At 46.6% G+C, this 26,577-nt stretch overlaps 1 protein-coding gene across 1 annotated transcript in view; it reads right to left on the bottom strand.

The window, feature by feature from the left end:
• LOC122922577 (signal peptide, CUB and EGF-like domain-containing protein 2) overlaps positions 1–26,358 on the bottom strand; it is a gene marked incomplete at its 5' end in the record, with an annotated part of 58,174 nt that extends 31,816 nt beyond the window's left edge. The window contains 3 exons of the mRNA XM_044273238.1: positions 757–855; positions 22,884–22,955; positions 26,242–26,358. Of these exons, the coding sequence (XP_044129173.1) occupies positions 757–855; positions 22,884–22,955; positions 26,242–26,358 (288 nt within the window). The remainder of the gene's footprint in view (positions 1–756; positions 856–22,883; positions 22,956–26,241) is intronic.
• Between the last annotated feature and the right edge of the window lie 219 nt (positions 26,359–26,577).

Below are 26,577 nucleotides of genomic sequence, written 5' to 3'. Positions count from 1 at the left end.
CTCCCCTGAAAAGGCTGATAACAGGGGGCAATAGACTGTATTCTCCTGTCCTACAGTCATCCTCTCCCCTGAAATGGCTGATAACAGGGGGCAATAGACTGTATTCTCCTGTCCTACAGTCATCCTCTCCCCTGAAATGGCTGATAACAGGGGGCAGTAGACTGTATTCTCCTGTCCTACAGTCATCCTCTCCCCTGAAATGGCTGATAACAGGGGGCAATAGACTGTATTCTCCTGTCCTACAGTCATCCTCTCCCCTGACATGGCTGATAACAGGGGGCAATAGACTGTATTCTCCTGTCCTACAGTCATCCTCTCCCCTGACATGGCTGATAACAGGAGGCAACAGACTGTATTCTCCTGTCCTACAGTCATCCTCTCCTCTGAAATGGCTGATAACAGGGGGCAATAGACTGTATTCTCCTGCCCTACAGTCATCCTCTCCCCTGACATGGCTGATAACAGGAGGCAATAGACTGTATTCTCCTGTCCTACAGTCATCCTCTCCCCTGAAATGGCTGATAACAGGAGGCAATAGACTGTATTCTCCTGTCCTACAGTCATCCTCTCCCCTGAAATGGCTGATAACAGGGGGCAGTAGACTGTATTCTCCTGTCCTACAGTCATCCTCTCCCCTGAAATGGCTGATAACAGGGGGCAATAGACTGTATTCTCCTGTCCTACAGTCGTCCTCTCCCCTGAACCTTGGTCTATAATAAAATCTGGCACAATTGTCATTTCCAGACGAGCTCATACCTGATAGCTTCTGCTGCGAGAGGCCCTGGTGCGGCTCCGTCCGCCTCACTCTGCACGTGCCGTCATTCATCCGGAACGTGACGCTCGCTTTCACTGCATCTATGATGGAGAGGAGGAGCAATGAATGGAAAAGCCATCATCTTCCCTGGACACACACGTTACACCAAGACGGCCGACGCTCTCTTTATTTGATTGATTTTTATGATATTCTTGGAGAATGATGAATGTCGCTGATATCCATTGCTTGAAGCATAAATGATAATCACTAGTGATGAGTGGCAGGGGTCATATTAGAATTCGTGATATTTCACAAAAATTTTGTAGAATATTTGCAAATTCGAATATTCGTTATATTCTACATTCTTTTCTTTTTACTCGAAAATCGGCAAGTTAATGATCGCGTAATATGCAAATAGTACACGATCAATACAGGCATGGGTCAAAAACTAATATATAGCACTATAGAATATAGAGCTATATATTCGTTATATCGAATATTCGTCATTTTTTCCATCTGAACACAGGATTCTTCCCGGCTTCTTGCTTGTGGGCCAGTGAGTTAGTGGTCCACAAGCAACTTAAGCAGGAAGGAATTATGACTTCAGATGGGAAAAAAATTATGAATATTCCCAAAAATTTTGATATAGCACTATATGCAAAATATTTGCAAATTCTCGAAGTGGCGATATTCGAGAAAAAAATAAAATAAATCGCTTTTCGAATATTTGTGCTCAACGCTAATAATCACCAGGTATAATTATAATAATTTCAATGCTATAAGCGTAGTAAGAGTAATATCTGCTCCATCAGAATCCATATTAACTGGTTATACGAGTAAATGTACACCACTGTAAACCTACACTTTAATGGGAGCAGATCAGGATCTCTGACAACTGGGACCCAAAAGACTGCGCAGTAAGTGTTGCTGCCTCTACTGAACCCAGCAGTCACATGATCACCAGGGGCCCCTGGGTATGCCATCGCTATGCCGATTTCTGATGTTGGCACAGGGATAGATTTTCCCTGGAGTTTCCTATAGATGCCCCCCCCCCCCCATATTATAGTAAAACACATAAATACACAAAAACATTAAATATATATAAGAAAATACAAGGAACAAACACAAACCGTCGCCACAGCAATTAACCCCAACCTATACATACACTACTCACAAAAAGTCTGGGATATTTGGCTTGTGGGTTAAATTTCCGGATGACCCTAAAATGCCCTCTAACCTTTACAGGAGAACTTAATGTGACCTTCTCTAACCTTTTGAATCCACATGTCCAAGTGCTCAGTGTTTCAGGCCTTTTTGCACAACTTGCCGTTCTCTAACAAGGAGCTTATTGGCAAAATCCACAACAGGAGTTTGATTCATGAATCGCCCAATAACTTTCCTGGTTCAATTAGATCTGGTATTAAACCGTCCTCCTCATCATGCTGTTCACATTGTGACATCATGAGACCAAGACGACACCTACAAATTGATGAGCAGTACCTCGCCATTGTGAGGCTTCAAGCAGGATGTTGTCAGAGAGTCATCAGCAGGGTGTATCATCGATAGAAAGACTGGAAGAGTCACAGAAAGGCAGAGAAGTGGATGTCCTTTGGTCACATCCGACACTGATGACCGATTCATTGTGAACAATGCCCTGCGGAACCGGAAGATTAATGCCACACACAGGGGCGTAGCTATAGGGGGTGCAGAGGTAGCAGTCGTTACCGGGCCCAGGAGCCTCAGGGGGCCCAAAGACCCTTATGCCACATAAGACACTGGCATTATAGAAAGTGCATACTGGTCAATTTACACCTCTGGCTGGAGGGAAGGGGTTAGGTTAAGAATTTGGCATGAGGAAGTGCCCTTTCAATGTTTCCCTCAGGCAGCAGGAAGGCTATGTGCTGCCCTGCCCCTTGCCAACAAGCTGAACTCTTCCACCAGGGCCCATGAGCTTTTAGCTACGCCCCTGGCCACACAACTCCAGGCATAACCCTAACCCTAAGGGAGGTGAGAGGTACCAAGTGTCACATCAGACCATTGGAAACTGTTTACATCAGCGTTGTCTGCATGCTAGACAACCTGCAAGGGACATGACCACACCACCAGGCACAGGCATCAGCGTCTTATATGAACCAGGGAGCATCTACGCTGGACGAGGGACCAGTTGGCCTCACAACTGTTCACTAATGAAAGTCGATTCATGCTGAACGGAAATGATGGCCGCAAGTGATCTTGGAGACGTCAAGTAGAGCACTCTAAATCAGCCACTGTGGTCACCAGAAGAGCCTTTGGTGGTGGTGGTGTCATAGTGTGGGCAGGTGTGTCTAGTCAATACAGACCTGCACACTGTGAATGGCCCAGACTACCTGAAGAACATCATTAATCCGGTCATTGTACCTCTGCAGGAACAACACAGGCCTAATGTCATCTTCATGGAGGACAATGCTCCAGCTCATCGAGGTCACATCATTAGGGAACGGCTCCTGGAGACTGGGGGACCTCAAATGGAGCAGCCTGCACTTTCTCCAGACCTGAATCCCATTGAAAACCTATAGGATCAGCTGAGTCGCTGTGTAGAGGCTGGCAACTCTGTATCCCAGAACCTCAATGACCTGAGGGGCGCCCATCAAGAAGAGTGGGATGCCAGACCTCAGCAGACAATAAGTCGCCTTGTGAACAGCAGGAGACTTTGTTGTCAAGCTGGAATTGATGATCAAGGTCACAGGATAAGATCCTGAGACAGTGACATTTTGTGACAGTATACCCAGCACTGGGGTCGGTGAGACAGTGACATTTTGTGACAGTATACCCAGCACTGGGGTCAGCTCCGAGATGAGGAAATCCCCATGGCTGCTTCTACTTAAATGCTGACTTTCATCATATTATATCACTGGAGCCGGAACATGTAGTACAGGGGTTGACCCACAAACAACATTTAATCCCTTCTCCACTACTATGATTGCTGAGGGGGGTCTCCGAATCTCCTGTGACCCCAGCGACTATACATTTTTTTAGTCACAGGTAATAAATATTGTTTGTGGGCTAATCAGCATCAAAACACAAGAGAGAACCCATTCTTATACTTTATAGTTGGATGAACCTGCAAAGGTCCCAAAAATGTATTTAATAAAAAGGGTTGTAAAAACAGATTGTGCATAAAATCATTAAGCCTGGTCATGAGGAGCAAAACACTCTGGTGGTCAAGTGGTTGAAAATGTAAGAGGGTCACTACACTACAACAGGTACCACAACAGCCGGCACTACAACAGATACCACAACAGCCGTCACTACACTACAACAGATACAACAGCCGGCACTACAACAGATACCACAACAGCCGGCACTACACTACAACAGGTACCACAACAGCCGTCACTACACTACAACAGATACCACAACAGCCGGCACTACAACAGATACCACAACAGCCGGCACTACACTACAACAGGTACCACAACAGCCGGCACTACAACAGATACCACAACAGCCGTCACTACACTACAACAGATACCACAACAGCCCTCAGTACACTACAACAGGTACCACAACAGCCGGCACTACAACAGATACCACAACAGCCGTCACTACACTACAACAGATACCACAACAGCCGGCACTACAACAGATACCACAACAGCCGTCACTACACTACAGCTTGTGGGCTAATCAGCATCAAAACACAAGAGAGAACCCATTCTTATACTTTATAGTCGGATGAACCTGCAAAGGTCCCAAAAATGTATTTAATAAAAAGGGTTGTAAAAACTGATTGTGCATAAAATCATTAAGCCTGGTCATGAGGAGCAAAACACTCTGGTGGTCAAGTGGTTGAAAATGTAAGAGGGTCACTACACTACAACAGGTACCACAACAGCCGGAACTACAACAGATACCACAACAGCCGGCACTACACTACAACAGATACCACAACAGCCGGCACTACACTACAACAGGTACCACAACAGCCGGCACTACACTACAACAGGTACCACAACAGCCGGCACTACAACAGATACCACAACAGCCGTCACTACACTACAACAGATACCACAACAGCCGTCACTACACTACAACAGATACCACAACAGCCGGCACTACAACAGATACCACAACAGCCGTCACTACACTACAACAGGTACCACAACAGCCGGCACTACAACAGATACCACAACAGCCGTCACTACACTACAACAGATACCACAACAGCCCTCAGTACACTACAACAGGTACCACAACAGCCGGCACTACAACAGATACCACAACAGCCGTCACTACACTACAACAGATACCACAACAGCCGGCACTACAACAGATACCACAACAGCCGTCACTACACTACAGCTTGTGGGCTAATCAGCATCAAAACACAAGAGAGAACCCATTCTTATACTTTATAGTCGGATGAACCTGCAAAGGTCCCAAAAATGTATTTAATAAAAAGGGTTGTAAAAACTGATTGTGCATAAAATCATTAAGCCTGGTCATGAGGAGCAAAACACTCTGGTGGTCAAGTGGTTGAAAATGTAAGAGGGTCACTACACTACAACAGGTACCACAACAGCCGGCACTACAACAGATACCACAACAGCCCTCAGTACACTACAACAGGTACCACAACAGCCAGCACTACAACAGATACCACAACAGCCGTCACTACACTACAACAGATACCACAATAGCCGTCACTACACTACAACAGATCCCACAACAGCCGTCACTACACTACAACGGGTACCACAACAGCCGGCACTACAACAGATACCACAACAGCCGTCACTACACTACAACAGATACCACAACAGCCGTCACTACACTACAACAGGTACCACAACAGCCGGCACTACAACAGATACCACAACAGCCGTCACTACACTACAATAGATACCACAACAGCCGGCACTACAACAGATACCACAACAGCCGGCACTACACTACAACAGGTACCACAACAGCCGGCACTACAACAGATACCACAACAGCCGTCACTACACGACAACAGATACCACAACAGCCGTCACTACACTACAACAGATACCACAACAGCCGTCACTACACTACAACAGGTACCACAACAGCCGTTACTACACTACAACAGATACCACAACAGCCGTCACTACACTACAACAGGTACCACAACAGCCGGCACTACAACAGATACCACAACAGCCGTCACTACACTACAACAGATACCACAACAGCCGTCACTACACTACAACAGGTACCACAACAGCCGTCACTACACTACAACAGGTACCACAACAGCCGGCACTACAACAGATACCACAACAGCCGTCACTACACTACAACAGATACCACAACAGCCGTCACTACACTACAACAGGTACCACAACAGCCGGCACTACACTACAACAGATACCACAACAGCCGTCACTACACTACAACAGATACCACAACAGCCGTCACTACACTACAACAGATCCCACAACAGCCGTCACTACACTACAACAGATACCACAACAGCCGTCACTACACTACAACAGATCCCACAACAGCCGTCACTACACTACAACAGATACCACAGCAGCCGGCACTACACTACAACAGATCCCACAACAGCCGTCACTACACTACAACAGATCCCACAACAGCCGTCACTACACGACAACAGATCCCACAACAGCCGTCACTACACTACAACAGATACCACAACAGCCGTCACTACACTACAACAGATACCACAACAGCCGTCACTACACTACAACAGATACCACAACAGCCGTCACTACACTACAACAGATACCACAACAGCCGTCACTACACTACAACAGATCCCACAACAGCCGTCACTACACTACATTAGATCCCACAACAGCCGACACTACACTACAACAGATCCCACAACAGCCGTCACTACACTACAACAGATACCACAACAGCCGTCACTACACTACAACAGATACCACAACAGCCAGCACTACACTACAACAGATACCACAGCAGCCGGCACTACACTACATTAGATCCCACAACAGTCGGCACTACACTACAACTGATTTATCCAGCAGCACCCCAGAACGTTACCGGGGAAGAATATCGAGCCCTTTTGTGGTTAAGACAACAGGACGGCATCATTATTAAGCCGGCCGACAAGGGAGGGAATGTGGTCCTGATGACCAGGGAATATTACTTGGAGGAGGCGGGGAGGCAATTGGGGGATAGCGATGTATATTTTAGACTAAAGGGAGACCCGGTACCAGCAATACTAGATAAACTTCGGGCATTCATTGAGAAGTACATAGTAGCTGGTTTCCTGCCTAAAGGCATGGCCAATCGACTCATCCCTCCTCATCCCAAAGCTCCGGTCTGGTACTTCGTACCAAAAATCCACAAATCACTGACCCGGCCCCCGGGCCGCCCCATAGTAGCCGGGGTCGGGTCAGTGACCGAACCACTGTCTGGTTACGTGGATTGGCTCCTCAGGCCTCTTCTTTTGGGGACTCCGACGTATCTCAAGGACACCGGGGACTTCCTCCGAGCACTCCAACATTTCGAGTGGCGGAGGGAGTTCTGCCTGGTGTCCTTGGACGTCGAGAGTTTGTATACCAGAATCCCGCACGACCTGGGACTCCGGGCGGTCAATACTGTCCTGAATAGAAGTGACAAAGACCCTATGTTCAAGAGCTTTGTCATGGATGCACTTGACCTCATCCTCACCAGCAATGTGTTTCAGTTTGACGGCCAATGGTACCGCCAGGTACTAGGTACCGCAATGGGCACACCCGTGTCGTGCACATTTGCGAACCTGTACCTGGCGGTATTTGAAGATACATACATATTCTCGTGGGTAACCCCTTCCTACGGTTCATGCATTTATTTTTACGTTATGTGGACGACATCTTTCTGGTCTGGTCAGGCAGCGAGGAGTCGTGCCGCAATTTTGTGGAGTACCTCAACACGCACAACAGGATGAATATGCGCTTCACCCTCAACTTTGGGGGTGATTCGCTAGACTTCCTGGATGTGCGTGTGACAGTCAAGGATGGTGAACTACACACCACGGGCTTCCGTAAACCCACCGCGACTAACTCGCTGCTTCACCAGACCAGTTATCATCCACCTTCGGTTAAAAAAGCTGTCCCATACGGACAATTCATCCGGCTTAGAAGGATTAATGACACCGAAGAAGGCTTTCACAGGCAAGCTAATGAGCTAAGTCATCGACTTGTAGATCGGGGTTACCCACCAGGGGGAGTCTCGGCGGCCTTACGTAAGGCTGCCGCACTTGACCGTAACACATTGCTGGTAGAAAGGAACAGGAAAACTGAATCACCCCGTTTTGCCTTTGCTTTTAAATATAGTCCAGCTGCAGATATCATCAAGCGAGTAATACAAGACAATTGGGACCTCCTGAAGGGAGATCCAGCCTTAAGCAACCTCTCCAGTCAGCGACCATTGGTCACCTTCAAAAAATGCGCAACCCTCAGGGACAAACTGGTGAACAGTGTATTCTGCACACCTAAGGCGGAGACATGGCTCACCAGTAAAAAACCTGAGGGTAATTATAAATGTGGGCATTGTTCCTTTTGCGCATTAAATATGTGCAGCAAATGGTTAGTGATAGGAGGGGTCCAGCACACGGTGCGGGATTTCATAACGTGTCGCACGCCATACGTCGTGTATGCCGTATTTTGCCCTTGCAATAGGTACTATATAGGCAAAACCATTCGCCCGCTCTTCGAACGGATACGGGAACATGTGAATTCCATTCGTTCCGGTAAAGGGTGTCCCCGTCTTATCGAGCATGTTAGGGACGCGCACAACGGTCATCCCCGTTGTCTTTCCTTTGCGGGAGTGGAACAGGTCCGACCCATCCCCAGGGGAGGGGATCGACACCGACTACTCCTGCAGAGGGAAGCAAGATGGATTCTCCGCACCAAAGCCACTGGCGCTGCCGGACTCAACGATAGGAACGACATGTCCGTATTCCTTCAATAATGGGGGCATGTTAAAACATAGCCACTGTGGGTTGTTTGGGTTATTCCCTATGGATCCCATGGCCCTTTAAGATAACCATCCCTTTGGATTCTGTCCCTTCTGCACCCATGCTGTTTCCAATCTAACATTGATGTACTTAGGAATGATTTCTGCTTATACAATCAGTAATTGCTGCCGAACATGTTAATTGTGCTTTTGTATCTATGTTTGTATTTGGACACATTCCTCCTCCCCCTCGATCACATTCATTTGTTTTTACGTCACTCTCTTGACGGCGCACAGCTGCTGCACATGATGCCGGCTGACGGCCGTCGCTTATTTATGGCGCAGCACTGCGCCCTGACGATCAGCGGCCAGAAGAAGCGCTACACACTTGCGCGAAACGGCCGTAGCCGCCACTCATCTGCAGGAGCGTGTCCGCCTCGCAACCCCACTTGTTCGTCCGAATGCTGAGGACTGAATAAAGAGATACATATTCACGTGCTTCGGTGAGTGCCGCATACTTCTTTCACTTCCGCTACATTGTTGCACTACACTACAACAGATCCCACAACAGCCGTCACTACACTACAACAGATACCACAACAGCCGGCACTACACTACAACAGATACCAGAGCAGCCGGCACTACACTACAACAGATCCCACAACAGCCACCACAACAGCCGGCACTACACTACAACAGATACCAGAGCAGCCGGCACTACACTACAACAGATCCCACAACAGCCGTCACTACACTACAACAGATACCACAACAGCCGGCACTACACTACAACAGATACCAGAGCAGCCGGCACTACACTACAACAGATCCCACAACAGCCGTCACTACACTACAACAGATACCACAACAGCCGGCACTACACTACAACAGATACCAGAGCAGCCGGCACTACACTACAACAGATCCCACAACAGCCGTCACTACACTACAACAGATACCACAACAGCCGGCACTACACTACAACAGATACCAGAGCAGCCGGCACTACACTACAACAGATCCCACAACAGCCACCACAACAGCCGGCACTACACTACAACAGATACCAGAGCAGCCGGCACTACACTACAACAGATCCCACAACAGCCGGCACTACACTACAACAGATACCAGAGCAGCCGGCACTACACTACAACAGATCCCACAACAGCCGGCACTACACTACAACAGATCCCACAACAGCCGTCACTACACTACAACAGATCCCACAACAGCCACCACAACAGCCGGCACTACACTACAACAGATACCAGAGCAGCCGGCACTACACTACAACAGATCCCACAACAGCCGTCACTACACTACAACAGATACCACAACAGCCGGCACTACACTACAACAGATACCAGAGCAGCCGGCACTACACTACAACAGATCCCACAACAGCCGTCACTACACTACAACAGATACCACAACAGCCGGCACTACACTACAACAGATACCAGAGCAGCCGGCACTACACTACAACAGATCCCACAACAGCCGTCACTACACTACAACAGATACCACAACAGCCGGCACTACACTACAACAGATACCAGAGCAGCCGGCACTACACTACAACAGATCCCACAACAGCCACCACAACAGCCGGCACTACACTACAACAGATACCAGAGCAGCCGGCACTACACTACAACAGATCCCACAACAGCCGTCACTACACTACAACAGATACCACAACAGCCGGCACTACACTACAACAGATACCAGAGCAGCCGGCACTACACTACAACAGATCCCACAACAGCCGTCACTACACTACAACAGATACCACAACAGCCGGCACTACACTACAACAGATACCAGAGCAGCCGGCACTACACTACAACAGATCCCACAACAGCCGTCACTACACTACAACAGATACCACAACAGCCGGCACTACACTACAACAGATACCAGAGCAGCCGGCACTACACTACAACAGATCCCACAACAGCCGGCACTACACTACAACAGATCCCACAACAGCCGTCACTACACTACAACAGATCCCACAACAGCCGGCACTACACTACAACAGATCCCACAACAGCCGGCACTACACTACAACAGATACCAGAGCAGCCGGCACTACACTACAACAGATCCCACAACAGCCGGCACTACACTACAACAGATCCCACAACAGCCGTCACTACACTACAACAGATCCCACAACAGCCGGCACTACACTACAACAGATCCCACAACAGCCGGCACTACACTACAACAGATCCCACAACAGCCGGCACTACACTACAACAGATACCAGAGCAGCCGGCACTACACTACAACAGATCCCACAACAGCCGGCACTACACTACAACAGATACCACAACAGCCGTCACTACACTACAACAGATCCCACAACAGCCGTCACTACACTACAACAGATACCACAACAGCCGGCACTACACTACAACAGATCCCACAACAGCCGTCACTACAACAGATACCACAACAGCCGGCACTACACTACAACAGATACCAGAGCAGCCGGCACTACACTACAACAGATCCCACAACAGCCGGCACTACACTACAACAGATCCCACAACAGCCGTCAATACACTACAACAGATACCACAACAGCCGGCACTACACTACAACAGATACCACAGCAGCCGACACTACAACAGATACCACAGCAGCCGACACTACAACAGATCCCACAACAGCCGGCACTACACTACAACAGATACCACAGCAGCCGACACTACAACAGATACCACAGCAGCCGACACTACAACAGATATCACAGCAGCCGGCACTACACTACAACAGATACAACAGCAGCTAGAACTACACTCAGGCCCGGAGCTATAATAAGGCAGACCAAGTGGCTGCCTTAGGGCGCAGAGAAGAAGGGCGCCGGGGCGGAAAAATGTAACTTAAAAAAATAAATAAAAATCACTTGCGAAGTTGCACCGCAGCGCAGCCGGCCGCCCATTTCAGCATGCGTGTGTGCCGTGCGGCCCCAGCCCTCACTCACAGAACGGCAGCAACACGGTCACGGGGTCGGGGGGTGGGGGGGATCTTTTTAGAAAGACCTGGGACAGAGAAAGTTTCCGTTGCGCTCCTCACAAAAGAGCAAGCTGCGCATGCGCAGAACGCCGGTCTACAGCAGCAGCTACAGATGGACAGGCAGTTGACACAGAGCAGCATGAAGGGTAGGTTACCGTAATGTACTATAGTGTATTACTATGCGTGCATCCAATATACCAGGCTGTGCCCTCTAATGCACTCCGCCAGCTTACATATAAGGAATTTACATTAGCTCTTTTCTGTACATGGATGGACATGATTCATGTATGTAGCGGTCGCATCCCATGGGGATGAATTCTGAATTGTTAGTCATTTACATGTATGTCCTATGGGCAAAGACCATAGTGTCCACCTGAAATTGTGCATGGCTTCCAGGACTAGGTCAGTCCGCGTCGGCCACAGCTCCTGTTCTCCTCCGTGTGGTCCTGGTATCTTCTCTCTGGGCTCCCGACAAGTTTGAGGACCTCAGCCGTGTCCCGTGTCAGGCCAGCGATTAGCTCAGCGGAAAAGGTCCTCAAACCAGCGATTAAGCAGAGAGAAGATACCAGGACCACACAGAGGAGACGGGGACCAGGGCCAGGGGAGCCGCCAGCATAATGGTTTTACACATCATCAATGGGAAGGGGGGGACATGGGAGGGGGAGGGGACTGTATAATACAGTCCTATAGTCCTCCATATATACACTATACACCCCTATAGTCCTATATATACACTATACACCCCTATAGTCCTCCATATATACGCTATACAGCTCTATAGTCCTATATATACACTATACAGTCCTATAGTCCTCCATATATACACTATACAGCCCTATAGTCCTATATATACACACTATACAGGGAGTGCAGAATTATTAGGCAAATGAGTATTTTGACCACATCCTCCTCTTTATGCTGTTGTCTTACTCCAAGCTGTATAGGCTCGAAAGCCTACTACCAATTAAGCATATTAGGTGATGTGCATCTCTGTAATGAGAAGGGGTGTGGTCTAATGACATCAACACCCTATATCAGGTGTGCATAATTATTAGGCAACTGCCTTTCCTTTGGCAAAATGGGTCAAAAGAAGGACTTGAAAGGCTCAGAAAAGTCACAAATAGTGAGATATCTTGCAGAGGGATGCAGCACTCTTAAAATTGCAAAGCTTCTGAAGCGCGATCATCGAACAATCAAGCGTTTCATTCAAAATAGTCAACAGGGTCGCAAGAAGCGCGTGGAAAAACCAAGGCGCAAAATAACTGCCCATGAACTGAGAAAAGTCAAGCGTGCAGCTGCCAAGATGCCACTTGCCACCAGTTTGGCCATATTTCAGAGCTGCAACATCACTGGAGTGCCCAAAAGCACAAGGTGTGCAATACTCAGAGACATGGCCAAGGTAAGAAAGGCTGAAAGACGACCACCACTGAACAAGACACACAAGCTGAAACGTCAAGACTGGGCCAAGAAATAGCTCAAGACTGATTTTTCTAAGGTTTTATGGACTGATGAAATGAGAGTGAGTCTTGATGGGCCAGATGGCTGGATTGGTAAAGGGCAGAGAGCTCCAGTCCGACTCAGACACCAGCAAGGTGGAGGTGGAGTACTGGTTTGGGCTGGTATCATCAAAGATGAGCTTGTGGGGCCTTTTCGGGTTGAGGATGGAGTCAAGCTCAACTCCCAGTCCTACTGCCAGTTTCTGGAAGACACCTTCTTCAAGCAGTGGTACAGGAAGAAGTCTGCAAGGTAAGAAAAACATGATTTTCATGCAGGACAATGCTCCATCACACGCGTCCAAGTACTCCACAGCGTGGCTGGCAAGAAAGGGTATAAAAGAAGAAAATCTAATGACATGGCCTCCTTGTTCACCTGATCTGAACCCCATTGAGAACCTGTGGTCCATCATCAAATGTGAGATTTACAAGGAGGGGAAACAGTCCACCTCTCTGAACAGTGTCTGGGAGGCTGTGGTTGCTGCTGCACGCAATGTTGATGGTGAACAAAACACTGACAGAATCCATGGATGGCGGCTTCTGAGTGTCCTTGCAAAGAAAGGTGGCTATATTGTCACTGATTTGTTTTTGTTTTGTTTTTGAATGTCAGAAATGTATATTTGTGAATGTTGAGATGTTATATTGGTTTCACTGGTAAAAATAAATAATTGAAATGGGTATATATTAGTTTTTTGTTAAGTTGCCTAATAATTATGCACAGTAATAGTCACCTGCACACACAGATATCCCCCTAAAATAGCTAAAACTAAAAACAAACTAAAAACTACTTCCAAAAATATTCAGCTTTGATATTAATGAGTTTTTTGGGTTCATTGAGAACATGGTTGTTGTTCAATAATAAAATTAATCCTCAAAAATACAACTTGCCTAATAATTCTGCACTCCCTGTATATACACTACAGAGGACAGTATACGGTATATATATACACACACACACACACACACACGCACTATACACCCTATAGTCCTCCATATATACACTATACAGCCCTATAGTCCTCCATATATACACTATACAGCCCTATAGTCCTCCATATATACACTATACAGCCCTATAGTAATATACACACTATACAGCCCTATAGTCCTCCATATATACACTATACAGCCCTATAGTCCTATATATACACACTATACAGCCCTATATATATATATATATATATATATACACACACTATACAGCCCTATATATATATATACACACTATACACCCTATAGTCCTCCATATATACACACTATACAGCCCTATAGTCCTATATATACACACTATATAGCCCTATAGTCCTCCATATATACACTATACAGCCCTATAGTCCTATATATACACACTATACAGCCCTATATATATACACACACACACTATACACCCCTATAACACCCCATATATACACTATACAGTCCCATAACACCCCATATATACACTATACAGTCCCATAACACCCCATATATACACTATACAGCCCTATAGTCCTCCATATATACACTATACAGCCCTATAGTCCTATATATACACACACTATACAGCCCTATATATATATATATATATATATATATATATACATACACACACACACATACACCCTATAGTCCTCCATATATACACTATACAGTCCTATAACACCCCATATATACACTATACAGTCCCATAACACCCCATATATACACACTACACAGTCCCATAACCCATATATACACTATACAGTCCTATAACCCATATATACACTATACAACCATATAACACCCCATATATACACTATGCAGCCCTATAACACCCCATATATACACTATACAGTCCCATAACACCCCATATATACACTATACAGTCCTATAACCCATGTATACACTATACAACCCTATAACACCCCATATATACACTATGCAGCCCTATAACACCCCATATATACACTATACAGCCCTATAACACCCCATGTATACACTATACAGTCATATAATCCATATATACACTATACAACCCTATAACACCCCATATATACACTATGCAGCCCTATAACACCCCATATATACACTATACAGCCCTATAACACCCCATGTATACACTATACAGTCCTATAATCCATATATACACTGTTAGCAAAAATCCTTGCACCGGCCCTGACTACACTACAGCAGCCGGCACTACAACAGATACTACAACAGCCGGCACTACAACAGAAACTACAACAGCCGGAACTACAACAGATACTACAACAGCCGGAACTACAACAGATGGCACTACAACAGATACTACAACAGCCGGCACTACAACAGATACGACAACAGCCGGCACTACAACAGATACGACAACAGCCGGCACTACAACAGATACTACAACAGCCCTCAGTACACTACAACAGATACTACAACAGCCCTCAGTACACTACAACAGATACGACAACAGCCCTCAGTACACTACAACAGATACGACAACAGCCGGCACTACAACAGATACGACAACAGCCGGCACTACAACAGATACGACAACAGCCGGCACTACAACAGATACGACAACAGCCGGCACTACAACAGATATGACAACAGCCGGCACTACAACAGATGGCACTACAACAGATACTACAACAGCCGGCACTACAACAGATACTACAACAGCCGGCACTACAACAGATACGACAACAGCCGGCACTACAACAGATACTACAACAGCCCTCAGTACACTACAACAGATACTACAACAGCCCTCAGTACACTACAACAGATACTACAACAGCCCTCAGTACACTACAACAGATACGACAACAGCCCTCAGTACACTACAACAGATACGACAACAGCCCTCAGTACACTACAACAGATACGACAACAGCCGGCACTACAACAGATACGACAACAGCCGGCACTACAACAGATACGACAACAGCCGGCACTACAACAGATATGACAACAGCCGGCACTACAACAGATACGACAACAGCCCTTAGTACACTACAACAGCTTGCACTACACTACAGTATACAGCAGCTTCACCACTGCAATCGATATCAGATGACTTTTCCTGGAAAACACAGATTTGTACATGTGGCGACTCTTCAAATCCATCATCCAGGCAGTTTCTCCCTGGAAAGCAGGGACACTCGTGTTAGAGAATGAGAACTCTATTATTTAGATTTGATAGAGATTTTTGGATGCCAGGTGAAGCCTGTCCGTGTTTTTCGCCGTCACAGACTATACATAAGAATATTGTGATTTCTATCCTGCCGCACGGTGTAGGAGGCTTCCGATGACTGCCTGTGTCTGTTCCTTTCTCTTAAATAACCTGCACTTAGCGATGAAGATAAAACCAACAAATCTGAGACAAACATCTCTTTGAACCAGAAAATGAGAGAAGATTGTAATCTTAGCGCAATGATCTGCAGGAATTAATCATGGGGTGGCTCCACTAGTCCATGGGGATGGGATGGTGCTCAGTGTGAACTCCACACACCAGTTATTGTGACAGAATAGTTATGGAAGATATGGACTGCTTAAACATTTCATTGTATTAAATTCAAATATTATAATGGTCCACGGGTCATAATGGATAAAAACGTCATAAATCGAAAAAATTCATACAAGATACGTAAATTGTACAGAAAATAAAACACAAAATAATTAACCCCCTCCGCTCCCCTAGCTTAAACCCCCTTCATGACCAGGCCACTTTTTACACTTCGGCACTACACTACCTTCACCGTTTATCGCTCGGTCATACAACTTACCACCCAAATGAATGTTACCTCCTTTTCTTCTCACTAATAGAGCTTTCATTTGGTGGTATTTCATTGCTGCTGACATTTTAACTTTTTTTGTTATTAATCAAAATTTACCCAAATTTTTGCAACTTTCAGTTGTAAATTTTTTTTTAAAAAACGACATCCATATACGGTATACATTTTTCTCTAAATGTATTGTTCTACATGTCTTTGATAAAAAAAATGTTTAGGTAAAAAAAAAAAAAAATGGTTTGGGTAAAGAGCGTTTACAAACTATGGTACAAAAATGTGAATTTCCGCTTTTTGAAGCAGCTCTGACTTTCTGAGCACCTGTCATGTTTCCTGAGGTTCTACAATGCCCAGACAGTAGAAACACCCCACAAATGACCCCATTTCGGAAAGAAGACACCCTAAGGTATTCGCTGATGGGCATAGTGAGTTCATAGACGTTTTTATTTTTTGTCACAAGTTAGTGGAAAATTATGAATTATTATTATTTTTTTTTCTTACAAAGGCAGTATAACTACCCCACAAGTTAGCCCATTTTGGAAAGAAGACACCCCAAGGTATTCAATGAGGAGCATGGAGAGTTCATAGAAAAAAAAAAATTGGGGCACAAGTTAGCGGAAATTGATTTTATTTTATTTTTCTCACAAAGTCTCGCCTTCCGCTAACTTGGGACAAAAATTTCAATCTTTCATGGACTCAATATGCCCCTCAGCGAATACCTTGGGGTGTCTTCTTTCCAAAATGGGGTCAGTTGTGGGGTGTTTGTACTGCCCTGGCATTTGAGGGTCTCCGCAATCATTACATGTATGGCCAGCATTAGGAGTTTCTGCTATTTTTATCCTTATATTGAGCATACAGGTAATGAGATTTTTTTTTCCGTTCAGCCTCTGGGCTGAAAGAAAAAAAATGAACGGCACAGATTTCTTCATTCGCATCGATCAATGTGGATGAAAAAATCTCTGCCAAAAAAAAAAAAAAAAGGAGGGGAAAGGCGTCTGCCAGGACATAGGAGCTCCGCCCAACATCCATACCCACTTAGCTCGTATGCCCTGGCAAACCCGATTTCTCCATTCACATCAATCGATGTGGATGAATAAATCATTGCCGGGATTTTTTAATATATTTTTTTTATATATACAAAGTGTTTGCCAAAGCATATGAACACCGCCACCTCCTCAGCTCATATGACTCGGCAAACGTATCTTTTACTGCAGAGGAGAAATCTCGTCTTGCAGCGCCGCATACACCGACTTGTGTGTAATCTGACAGCAGCGCAATGCTTCTGTCAGAATGCACATCAGTGCTGCAGCTAGTCGATCGGTTGGTCCACCTGGAAGGTAAAAAAAACAAAACAAAAAAGAAAAGACTAGGCCGCAACGCAATAAATGTATTAACTTTATAATAACTTTTGAACAGAACAAATAAACTATTTAACTTTTTGAACAGAACGTTTCGGGGTGGCGGTCGGTTTGAGGTACCAGCAACGACACTGGGGAAATGTCGCTCGTGTAGACGGCTAACTACACTGGTGGATGGGGCCACGGAACCTCCTGGATACGGGAGGTTCTCGATGATCTCTTCCTGAAATTTGAGGAAGGATCCTGTTCTCCCAGCCTTACTGTAGAGAACAAAACTATTATATACAGCCAATTGAATCAAATATACAGACACCTTCTTATACCAGCGTCTGGTCCTACAGTAAAGTAGATAAGGAGCCAACATCTGGTCATTGAAGTCCACCCCTCCCATGAGCGAATTATAGTCGTGGACACAGAGGGGCTTTTCAATGACACGGGTTGCTCGCTCAATTTGTATTGTCGTGTCTGCGTGAATGGAGGAGAGCATGTAAACGTCATGCTTGTCTCTCCATTTCACCGCGAGCAGTTCTTCGTTACACAGTGCGGCCCTCTCCCCCCTTGCAAGACGGGTGGTAACGAGCCGTTGGGGGAAGCCCCGGCGACTAGGTCGCGCGGTGCCACAGCAGCCAATCTGTTCTAGAAACAAATGCCTTAAGAGGGCCACACTTGTGTAGGAATTGTCCACATAAAGATGGTACCCCTTGCCAAATAAGGGTGACACCAAGTCTCAGACTGTCTTCCCACTGCTCCCCAGGTAGTCAGGGCAACCGACCGGCTCCAGGGTCTGATCTTTTCCCTCATAGATCCGAAATTTGTGGGTATAGCCTGTGGCCCTTTCACAGAGCTTATACAATTTGACCCCATACCGGGCGCGCTTGCTTGGGATGTATTGTTTGAAGCCAAGGGGCCCGGTAAAATGTATTAGGGACTCGTCTACGCAAATTTCTGGTTGAAGTGGTCTATGAGGGGCTGAATTTTGTGGAGCCGGTCAAAGCTGGGTGGCCTCTGGGACGGGAGGCGGTGTTGTCGCTAAAGTGCAGGAAACGCAGGATGGCCTCAAATCGTGTCCTGGACATGGCAGCAGAGAACATGGGCATGTGATGAATTGGGTTCGTGGACCAATATGACCGCGATTCATGCTTTTTGGTTAAGCCCATGTTGAGGAGAAGGCCCAGAAATTTTTTTAATTCGGAAACTTGGACTGGTTTCCACCGGAAAGACTGGGCATAAGAGCTTCCCAGGTTGGCGGCTATAAATTCAGTGGCATATCGGTTTGTTTTTGCCACGACTAAGTCCAAGAGCTCCGCAGTCAAGAACAGCTAAAAAAATCCCAGGGCCGAACCGATCTGAGCTGTCTCAACCCGAACTCCAGACTGGGCGGTGAAAGGGGGAACTACTGGTGCGGCTGAAGTTGGGGACTGCCAATTAGGGTTTGCCAGCACCTCAGGGATTCTAGGGGCTCTACGGGCCGTCTGTGCGGGGTAACTATTGCACGTGCCACCGTACCAGCTTCAACTGCCCTTCTGGTGCTCGCCACTTCACCATGTTGTACGGCCAGGGCCGTTTAAAGGATTTTGGGGGCCCCAAGCAAAATAGACATGGAGGCCCCCCCCTCCCACTGACAGCCGCTAGCGACTTTTCCCTCTGGCAGGGCGACCTGTCAATCAGGTGACGTCACAATACGCCTGTTGTAACTGTAAACACAGCGCTCCTGTCCGTGCCCCGGTCAGTCCCTCATCCCTTCACCTACCGTTCCCTCCGGGCTCTGTTGCCCCTGCACATGCCGGGCCACCTACCTGCAGTGCAGACCTCATCCCACTAGAACCTATCAATACAAGACAATTCATTGAGAAGCGCCGGGCAGGTGACGTCATGTCCCCAGTAGCAGCGCCTCGTCCAATGTGCTTGCGAGCTGGGGGAAGACAAGTGGATATTAACCCCTCCGCTGCTGGCAGAGATGAAGAAGGGGGGGGTTGCCCGTTAAACCGGCTGCAACAGCACCTATTATAAAAGGTGCCGTTCCCCGGAGACCGGGATGGAGATCACAGGTACCGGAGCCCGGCTCCGCTCTCAGCCCGTGCACACAGCGGACTGCGGCAGCTTAGCTCAGGCAGTGCCCGGCGCTATGTACACAGAGCAGAGAGTGGCGGCGGGATGACACTTACTGGGGGGAAGCCCAATGATAGGGAGCCGGCTGTCCAATGGTAACATCCAGTGCCCCGAGTCTGTCCTCGTTCTCCGGGCAGACGCAGCTCGCCGCCGACTGCCGTGGTAACCAGGAGTGCTGCAGCCGCCTGAGGCTCTCTATAGAGTGCTCAGGCGGCTGCAGCCTTAAAGGAAGCAAAGCAAGCACTGGGGCTTGGGGCCCTGGGCCAGCTCGGGGCCCCAAGCAATTGCTTGTTTTGCCTGTCTGTTAGCGACGGGCCTGTGTACGGCAGTGCTGGTACTAGGTCCAGGGAGGGCTGCGCTGCTGGTGTATGCCTCACCACGTAATCCGACAGCACCAGCCCCACTCTGCTGCTCTTGAAGCGGATCCTGCACAACCTGCGGTCTAGCGACACGGGGCCGGGTACGCCTGGTGGTATCAGGGACCTCAGCCTCCTCGTCCGAACTTTGGGTCAGAGAGCCACTGCTTTCTACAGGTTCGTATTCTGACCCGCTGGATTCATCAGATGAGGGTTCCCACTCCTCATCCGACTGGGTCAGAAGCCTGTAGGCCTCTTCAGAAGAATACCCCCTGTTTGACATGTGGGCAACTAAATTTAGGGGTATTCCCTGAGACTACCCAAGAAAAAAAGCAAGCCTGTCTTACAAATGGGAGGCTAGCGAAGTACCGGAGGCCGCTGCGGTTGATAAATATCAAAACTGATTTTTTTATTGCCGCAGCGCGTGTAAAGTGAATGTGCAGTGATCAAAAAATATATATTTTTTGTCACTGCGGTGGGGCGGGCGTGGGCGAACGCACGTGCGGGCGACCGATCAGGCCTGATCGGGCAAACACTGCGTTTTGGGTGGAGGGCGAACTAATAGTTTTGATCACTTCCAGATACTATAAAAGTACAAATGCTTATTAGCGATACGCTAATCAGAGATTCAGTGACTGCGGTGCGGTGGGCTGGGCGCTAACCGATCCCTAAACTACCTAACCAAGGGGCCTAAACTATCCTAAAACCTAACCGTCAATACCAGTGAAAAAAAAAAAGTGACAGTTTACACTGATTCCCTTTCACTAGGTTATTGGCAGGGGCGATCAAGGGGTTAATTGGGGTGCAGGGGGTGATCTGGGGCTAAGTGTGGTGTTGGTGCTCCTCACTGTGATGTCTGCTCCTCTGCTGGGACCAACCGACCAAAAGGACCAGCAGAGGAGCAGGCAGCCTAGAATGTGTTACATGGCTTCTCATTCGATTTTTTGAAAGTCATCAGCCTGCCAGCAACTAAATAGTCTTAACTTTTCCCCAAAATCTCACGTCTCGCGAGACGACGCCCCGGCGCGTCCACTCGGAATAACAGGGCCGCCACAAAGACGCAATCCTGCGTACAGCGGTCCTGAGGAGGTTAAAACATCAATAATTAAAACATCACTAAAGTCCACTGAGGAAGAAGTCAGAACTCATAAGACTTCGAAACGCGTCTGGGAGGAATGTGGACCCTCTAATACCACCATTTCTGCGTATGCTGGAGACCACCTGGACTTGTGCCTCTTTCCCATCTGCTGGTTGTACCCGTGTCTGCCAAAGAACTCCCCGGAGCTATGCTGGGCCATTCTACTTTGATCGGAACACCCCAGGATTCGAGCACGAGAGACGCTGACGCAGCGGAGATCAGAGGGAAAAGGCGCACTTCGCTTTGGAGGGAGGGAGTAGTACAAATAGGTGGGACGCCACCAAAGAGCTGGAACCCCGAACAAGTCACTTGTGAATTATTACACAGAGTTTCTATTACGAAATATTGACTTTGTGAGCCGCTCGAATATATGGTGTTGGACCAACACAACACCTGTAACTCCAATAATCGCACCGAAACTACCTTCTGGTTTCCGTGCAAATTACACAAACGTATTTCAACATGTTCATCGGCGATCGCTGATGTCGAATATCGAAGATCCGGCCTGGACGATCATTACATTTACAGTTAACCAGAGTATGTTGTGGCGGACATACCGATTGCGGTTATCGAATATATGGAGATGATTTCCACAATATTCGACGATCAGATCACATTGCGGTGGACATACCGATTGCGGCCTCAGCGATCTACACAGTGAATCGGCATTTTAGTGAGGTTTTAATTATTTTGTGTTTTATTTTCTGTACAAATGACATATCTTGTATGATTATTTTAGATTTATGACGTTTTTATCCATTATGACCCGTGGACCATTAGAATATTTGAATTTAATACAATGAAATGTTTAAGCAGTCCGCCAGATATACGAGAGCCATATCTTCCATAACTATTCTTTCACGGGAATTAATCGTCGCTGCAGAAACGGGACAATAATCAGAACATATAAAGGTTTGCTTCTATTATTACAGTGAGGGTAAGAGAGACGACGACAGGGTCCACTTACCTGAAAAGACCGTTTCATTGCCCCTGGCGTGTTTCGTTTTGCCACAGGTGACTGTGTAAGAATCCTGCAGACCTAATAAAGGGGGAAATGTAAATCCATAAGATAGTTCTTTTAATCTCCAGAAACTATGGAGCTGAGTTACATCCTGCATTATACTCCAGAGCTGCACTCACTATTCTGCTGGTGCAGTCACTGTGTACATACATTACTTATCCTGTACTGACCCTGAGTTACATCCTGCATTATACTCCAGAGCTGCACTCACTATTCTGCTGGTGCAGTCACTGTGTACATACATTACTTATCCTGTACTGATCCTGAGTTACATCCTGTATTATACTCCAGAGCTGCACTCACTATTCTGCTGGTGCAGTCACTGTGTACATACATTACTTATCCTGTACTGATCCTGAGTTACATCCTGTATTATACTCCAGAGCTGCACTCACTATTCTGCTGGTGCAGTCACTGTGTACATACATTACTTATCCTGTACTGATCCTGAGTTACATCCTGTATTATACTCCAGAGCTGCACTCACTATTCTGCTGGTGCAGTCACTGTGCACATACATTACTTATCCTGTACTGATCCTGAGTTACATCCTGTATTATACTCCAGAGCTGCACTCACTATTCTGCTGGTGCAGTCGCTGTGTACATACATTACTTATCCTGTACTGATCCTGAGTTACATCCTGTATTATACTCCAGAGCTGCACTCGCTATTCTGCTGGTGCAGTCACTGTGTACATACATTACTTATCCTGTACTGACCCTGAGTTACATCCTGTATTATACTCCAGAGCTGCACTCACTATTCTGCCGGTGCAGTCACTGTGTACATACATTACTTATCCTGTACTGATCCTGAGTTACATCCTGTATTATACTCCAGAGCTGCACTCACTATTCTGCTGGTGCAGTCACTGTGTACATACATTACTTATCCTGTACTGATTCTCAGTTACATCCTGTATTATACTCCAGAGCTGCACTCACTATTCTGCAGGTGCAGTCACTGTGTACATACATTACTTATCCTGTACTGATCCTGAGTTACATCCTGTATTATACCCCAGAGCTGCACTCACTATTCTGCCGGTGCAGTCACTGTGTACATACATTACTTATCCTGTACTGATCCTGAGTTACATCCTGTATTATACCCCAGAGCTGCACTCACTATTCTGCTGGTGCAGTCACTGTGTACATACATTACTTATCCTGTACTGATCCTGAGTTACATCCTGTATTATACTCCAGAGCTGCACTCACTATTCTGCAGGTGCAGTCACTGTGTACATACATTACTTATCCTGTACTGATCCTGAGTTACAATCCTGTATTATACTCCAGAGCTGCACTCACTATTCTGCTGGTTGCAGTCACTGTGTACATACATTACTTATCCTGTACTGATCTGAGTTACATCCTGTATTATACTCCAGAGCTGCACTCACTATTCTGCTGGTGCAGTCACTGTGTACATACATTACTTATCCTGTACTGATCCTGAGTTACATCCTGTATTATACTCCAGAGCTGCACTCACTATTCTGCTGGTGCAGTCACTGTGGTACATACATTACTTAATCCTGTACTGATCCTGAGTTACATCCTGTATTATACTCCAGAGCTGCACCTCCTATTCTGCTGGTGCAGTCACTGTGTACATACATTACTTATCCTGTACTGACCTGAGTTACATCCTGTATTATACTCCAGAGCTGCACTCACTATTCTGCTGGTGCAGTCACTGTGTACATACATTACTTATCCTGTACTGATCCTGAGTTACATCCTGTATTATACTCCAGAGCTGCACTCACTATTCTGCTGGTGCAGTCACTGTGTACATACATTACTTATCCTGTACTGATCCTGAGTTACATCCTGTATTATACTCCAGAGCTGCACTCACTATTCTGCCTGGTGCAGTCACTGTGTACATACAGTACTTATCCTGTACTGATCCTGAGTTACATCCTGTATTATACTCCAGAGCTGCACTCACTATTCTGCTGGTTGCAGTCACTGGTAATACAGTACTTATCCTGTACTGATCCTGAGTTACATCCTGTATTATACTCCAGAGCTGCACTCACTATTCTGCTGGTGCAGTCACTGTGTACATACATTACTTATCCTGTACTGATCCTGAGTTACATCCTGTATTATACTCCAGAGCTGCACTCACTATTCTGCTGGTGCAGTCACTGTGTACATACATTACTTATCCTGTACTGATCCTGAGTTACATCCTGTATTATACTCCAGAGCTGCACTCACTATTCTGCAGGTGCAGTCACTGTGTACATACATTACTTATCCTGTACTGATCCTGAGTTACATCCTGTATTATCCCCAGAGCTGCACTCACTATTCTGCTGGTGCAGTCACTGTGTACATACATTACTTATCCTGTACTGATCCTGAGTTACATCCTGTATTATACTCCAGAGCTGCACTCACTATTCTGCTGGTGCAGTCACTGTGTACATACATTACTTATCCTGTACTGATCCTGAGTTACATCCTGTATTATACTCCAGAGCTGCACTCACTATTCTGCTGGTGCAGTCACTGTGTACATACATTACTTATCCTGTACTGATCCTGAGTTACATCCTGTATTATACTCCAGAGCTGCACTCACTATTCTGCTGGTGCAGTCACTGTGTACATACATTACTTATCCTGTACTGATCCTGAGTTACATCCGTATTATACTCCAGAGCTGCAACTCACTATTCTGCAGGTGGCAGTCACTGTGTACATTACATTACTTATCCTGTACCTGATCCTGAGTTACATCCTGTATTATACCCAGAGCTGCACTCACTATTCTGCTGGTGCAGTCACTGTGTACATACATTACTTATCCTGTACTGATCCTGAGTTACATCCTGTATTATACTCCAGAGCTTGCACTCACTATTCTGCTGGTGCAGTCACTGTGTACATACATTAACCTTATCCTGTACTGATCCTGAGTTACATCCTGTATTATACTCCAGAGCTGCACTCACTATTCTGCTGGTGCAGTCACTGTTGCCATACATTACTTATCCTGTACTGATCCTGAGTTACATCCTGTATATACTCCGAGCTGCACTCACTATTCTGCTGGTGCAGTCCCACTGTGCTACAACATTACTTATCCTGTACTGATCCTGAGTTACATCCTGTATTATACTCCAGAGCTGCACTCATGATGTGACTAACTCCCTGTAACATAGCAATTAAAGGTACGACTCCAGTAAACCCCTACACCTCCTTAATCCCAGGCAGCTGAGATCTATGGTGCTGTTGGAGGAGCTGCCTGTGACATAGAGGGAACCTACTGGATCACTCACCAGGAATGTTGTAGACGTGGGACCGGCAGTTTATCAGGCAGCGCTCGCTTCCACCATGCTTTATACATTGTAGCACAGCCTTTTGGGGCGTAGAGTCCGACATGAGGCTCTCCACCTCTGAGCAAGATAAAAGCACAGATCTGAATGGAGAATGTACAATACTGGGGTATAAAGCGCTACCAGTAAAGCCAGTACAGACACCGTTTTACCCAGTCACTACCAGTTATTAAGGAGTACAAGGTCTAACAATAATAAGAAATGTAATAAAAAGGAGGAAACACGGACACAACATGATAGTATGAGAATATACAGAAGAATGGACGGTCTGATCGGTGG

This window comes from Bufo gargarizans, unplaced genomic scaffold (assembly GCF_014858855.1).
Source record: "Bufo gargarizans isolate SCDJY-AF-19 unplaced genomic scaffold, ASM1485885v1 fragScaff_scaffold_499_pilon, whole genome shotgun sequence".
In the NCBI taxonomy this organism is placed as follows: domain Eukaryota; kingdom Metazoa; phylum Chordata; class Amphibia; order Anura; family Bufonidae; genus Bufo; species Bufo gargarizans.
The sequence above is the reverse complement of the archived record's forward strand: the minus strand, read 5'-3'. Positions and strand labels throughout refer to the sequence as shown.